The sequence below is a fragment of the Cucurbita moschata genome, unplaced genomic scaffold (assembly GCF_002738365.1).
Source record: "Cucurbita moschata cultivar Rifu unplaced genomic scaffold, Cmos_1.0 Cmo_Scf00024, whole genome shotgun sequence".
Taxonomy (NCBI): Eukaryota; Viridiplantae; Streptophyta; class Magnoliopsida; order Cucurbitales; family Cucurbitaceae; genus Cucurbita; species Cucurbita moschata.
Window position 1 is genome coordinate 1016249 of NW_019268540.1, and position 4799 is coordinate 1021047.

The 4799-nt window shown below is 32.1% G+C and overlaps 1 protein-coding gene across 2 annotated transcripts; it reads left to right on the forward strand.

The window, feature by feature from the left end:
- Positions 1-598: 598 nt before the first annotated feature.
- On the forward strand, positions 599-4480 carry LOC111460797 (agamous-like MADS-box protein AGL9 homolog). Of its 2 annotated transcripts, none has more exons than XM_023104090.1 (8): positions 599-1070; positions 1800-1878; positions 2013-2080; positions 3018-3117; positions 3204-3245; positions 3377-3418; positions 3521-3657; positions 4179-4480. In XM_023104090.1, exons 1-8 carry the CDS (start codon positions 850-852, stop codon positions 4252-4254), a joined length of 765 nt encoding a protein of 254 aa, XP_022959858.1. In that variant the 5' UTR covers positions 599-849; the 3' UTR covers positions 4255-4480. The 2 variants fall into 2 exon arrangements, with proteins under 2 accessions (XP_022959858.1, XP_022959859.1); XM_023104091.1 differs by having other exon boundaries at positions 603-1034; positions 4179-4277.
- The last annotated feature ends 319 nt before the right edge of the window (positions 4481-4799 follow it).

Below are 4799 nucleotides of genomic sequence, written 5' to 3' on the forward strand. Positions count from 1 at the left end.
ATTTCATCAAACAAATAATAATTTTCATGAGCCTTTTGACAATTTTAAAATCTTACACGGAGAAGCTTAGACTATAGATCGATTCAATTTCAACCCGATTTTGTATGTCAAGCTGTAATTTATTAGTTTTTCTTTCTCGACCACCGAGTAATTTGTTCACTCAAACATAGGAGTGTATACCGATCCCGAGTAACTTGAATAAAGTTCACAACCCAACATGACTATTTTATTTTCGAGTTCGGTTGGACTGAGCTCGAATTTTATTTTTTAAATTATTCAAAAAAAAATTATATTTATCTTATATTAATAACTAAAATATTATAAATCTCAAACATTTATCACGGTCAAATATTATTAATTTTCATAATTAAAAATAGTTAGGGTAGGGATGAATTGGGTTAAAAAAATATAACATTAAGTTAACTCAAATTTTTTTACTTTACTGAGATAGTCTTAAAGTTACGGAGTCATGTGAAGAGTGTTGTAGTAAATTTTTTTTTTAATTGTGGATAAAGGAGAAGGAATAGACACGGGCGCAGAGGATAATTACCCAAGGCCGCAGAAAAAAGAAAGAAAAAAAGAAAAGGAAAATGGTGTAGGTTCATAGTTAGTGAGGAGGGAGAGGGTATGAGGAGGGGATTGGTGAAATAAGCGAAGAATATAAATGGTGACGCACAAAGGTTAAGAGGGGGGAAAGAGAGAAGTGAAACAAAAAGAGCAAAGAAATTTGATATTTGATTTAGTTTTTGGCATTTCCTTTTCCGTTTGATTTTCGTTTTGATTTTCCGGGAAAATTTGGGATCAAATCTGTTTGGTTAGAGAGAAAAAGGAAAAAAAAGGAAGAACAAAATGGGAAGAGGAAGAGTAGAACTGAAGCGGATAGAGAACAAGATCAACCGGCAAGTGACCTTCGCGAAACGAAGAAATGGTCTGTTGAAGAAAGCTTATGAGCTCTCCGTGCTTTGCGATGCCGAGGTTGCTCTCATCATCTTCTCCAATAGAGGAAAACTGTACGAGTTTTGCAGCAGTTCAAGGTATCATCATCATCATCATCAACAACAACAACTGTTGTATTGAACACTAATTTTTTTTTATTTTAATCCCGTTTTTGCCATTCTTTCTTTTTAGGTTTTCTGTTTCTTCCCTTTCTTTTTTCCCCTTTCCATGCTAAGAATAAAAGAAAGAGAGAGAATATTTTCAAAACAAAATTTACATATATATATATACACATAAACGAATGAATCCTTTCCTTTTCGCTTCTCAGTGTTTTCTTCCGTCGCTTCATCCATGGTGTCTCAGAAATTAGGGTTTTCTTCTTCTTCTTCTTCCTCCTCCATGCCGCCATGGATCGATCCATCGATTTAGGGTTTCTTCTTCTTCTTCTCCTCATTTAGGGTTTCCTTACTGTTTTCTTCATGGATCTTTGTTTCTTTTACCGATTAAGAGTTGTAGTTTGTGTTTTTCAAGGGTTTTGATCCGAAATGAGATTTGATTTCTGAGGATTTGTGTTTGTTTTCATGTAAATTTGAAACTAGTAATGGATTTTTTTAATTTGTTCTTACTATTTTGTGTTTGATTATTACTATAATAATTTCAGGCTTCAGGATTCTTCAAAAATTTAAGAAATAGGTTAATTATTGCGTACTTCAAGGTTAATAATTCATGTATTTGTTGATTACAGGAATTTGGCATTTAATGATTTTCAAGATCTCTCAAATGTTATTCATTTTATCTAATTTTTTTAAACACTTTAAATCGAGGGATTTATTTATTTTGGTATTATTATGTGTGAAATCTAGCATGCTGAAAACTCTTGAGAGATACCAGAAATGCAACTATGGAGCACCAGAGCCAAATGTATCCACTAGAGAAGCCTTGGTAATCACTTTTCTATTATTTATTTTTTAAATTAAGTAGGTTAATTAATTAATCCTTTTTTTTTTTTAAATAAAAGATGTTATTATTATTATTATGATTTGATGATATAAAATGATAGGATGGGTTAATTATAGGAACTGAGCAGCCAGCAGGAATATTTGAAGCTTAAAGCTCGCTATGAAGCTCTGCAACGATCCCAGAGGTAATAACCCCAACATTTTAGATACCTTTACTTTTCATTTTTGTAGAATATTGATTTCTGATCTTAAAGTTTTAGGTTCAAGGGTAATTTAGGACGTATTGGACTGATATGTGTCATGTTATTGTCTATTCTCTTCGATTAATAATGTTTTTTCATTCGTTAGGGGTAGAGGTGTTCATATGACCCGATAACCCGACCAACCCAGACTACCCCATCCCAAATCATTAACATTGGGTTGGGTTGAGTTAGGGTAAAGTTTTTTCGAATTGGGTTAGGTTGAATTTTTTTGGAAAACAAAAAAATACGGGTTAATTCACTTGTTAGTATTTTTTTTGTCGGGTCAACACGACCAAATTGAAAATAGGGTTAAGACCAACCTAACCCGCCTTATTCTACTTTTTAGATTATTATGAAAATTAAAAATATTTGACGTTTGTAACTGAGGTTAGTGTTGCGTTGTGACTTGTGACTGTTTGATATTTGAGTTTTATGAGATTTTAGTTATTAATGTAGCATATATTGGGATAAGTAGGCTTTTTAAAAATAATTACAAATAAACATCCGACAATCAAACTCAACCCAATCTGAAAATAGAGGATTATGTTGGGTTGAGTTGAATTGTGAATTTTGTTCGAGTTGTTTGGGTCACCGATCTAACAAGCTCAAAATTTTGAGTTAGTCCAAAAGATTTTTCCAACTCAACTTAACTCGTGTAGACCTCTAATGGAAGGTTCTACAATCGTTCAAACTCACAACCACAAGGGAAAGAACGTTTAAAGTAATGATATGAGATTACATGTACAATAACTTATTGATTTACATTAAAGTTTAAATAAACACATAATGAGATTAACCGAGTCGTGTTTAGTTGGTTCGGAGACGCTCGGTTATTTCGTAATTATGTTTTCTTTTTATGTGATAATTTGAATATAAGCAGGAACCTTTTGGGAGAAGACCTTGGCCCATTGAGTAGCAAAGAACTTGAATCTCTTGAAAGGCAGCTTGATATGTCACTCAAGCAGATCAGATCAACAAGGGTAGTTCTTCAACTTCTCCATTGCCTTTAATAAAACCATCCAAAATTATAATCTCTCTCATTCAATCCTTTTCTAATCTTTTGCAGACTCAGTACATGCTAGATCAGCTCACTGATCTTCAACGTAAGGTATGAGGACACGAACACATATACGACACGACACGAACACTATAATTATATGGTTATAAAAATGAGTTTGATATGTTTCGATCTAATAAGTTAGAGTATTCAATCTTGTTTTTGTTTAAACAAACTTTCAGGAACATCTTCTTAACGAAGCAAACAAGACACTGAAACAAAGGGTATAAAAACATATCTGTTGATAATTTTTCTTTTTCTTTTTTTTTTTTTTTTTTTTTCAAAGTTATAAAATTTTGTAATTGGTGTAAATTTGTGGATTGCAGTTGATTGAAGGGTATCAAGTAAATGCGCTCCAATTGAACCAAAGTGCTGATGATATGATGTATGGAAGACAACAAGCTCAGCCTCCTAGCGATGCCTTCTTTCATCCTCTAGATTGTGAACCCACCTTACAAATTGGGTAAATATTCTTCTATTCTTTCCAAAATCTTTTATTCTTACGTTTTTTTAACGTCTTGGCGCTGGTAGGGTCTGTGTACATAGTTTACGCTAGCTGAGTTATGCTGAGTATTTAAACTTTTGATCTCTCGATTGAAAATACATAGTTTATACTAGTTGAGCTACGTTCATTTCGTGTATTACGATTAGCATGATTTACGATTTGCTATGCTGAGGATTGAATTTTTGACATCTCGGAGAATACATAGTTTGACCTCTTGATCAAGAATACGTAGTTTATGCTAGATGTGCTATGCTAATGATTTGAATTTTTGACCTCTTGATCGACAACACGTAGTTTATGCTAGTTGAACTACGTTCATTTCGTGTATTACAATTAGCATGGTTTATGCTAGTTCTAGTCCTACCTAGAATCATAACACCCAATTCAAAGTAGGTCGGGGTGAGAATTTTGTAAGATTAATGTGAAATTGAAGAACAAATTTATAAGAAGCTAAAGAAATGAAGATGATTAATTTGCAGGTATCAGCCAGATCCCATAACAGTGGTGACTGCTGGGCCGAGCATGAATAATTTCCTCCCAGGATGGTTGCCTTGAGAAACAAAAATTGGAGAAAGAAAAGGGCTTCTGTTGCTTACCTCTAAACCCCTCCTCCCAAAAAAGGAAAAAAAAAAAAAAAAAGAAAAAAAAATCAATTTTCATGCTTGGAACTTATATATATTTATATATATAATTAATACAAACTCTGCACTTTAGTCTTTGTAAGCTAATTATGTGTATGCTATGACTTTGCTTTTTGAACAACAATTGTAATTTCATTATTTTTCTTCTTTTTTCATAAAGTTGTAAGTTTGTGTGCATTTTTATATTTTTTTTTTTTATTTTCTTGGAATATTTCTTATATTAGGACTGAAAATTGTTTTATTTTACCATTTTCCCGACTTACGATAGTAAAATGTAATAGCCCAAGCACACTGCTTGCCAATATTATTCGCTTTGACCTGTTAATTTTAAAACATCTATACCCTTGTAAGATATGTTTTATTTCCTTTTTAATGAAATTTTATAGAAAACTTCCCAAAAGAAATCAAGAGTAAATGTTTTATAACAAAAGAATATAAATAAATAAATAAATAATTAAT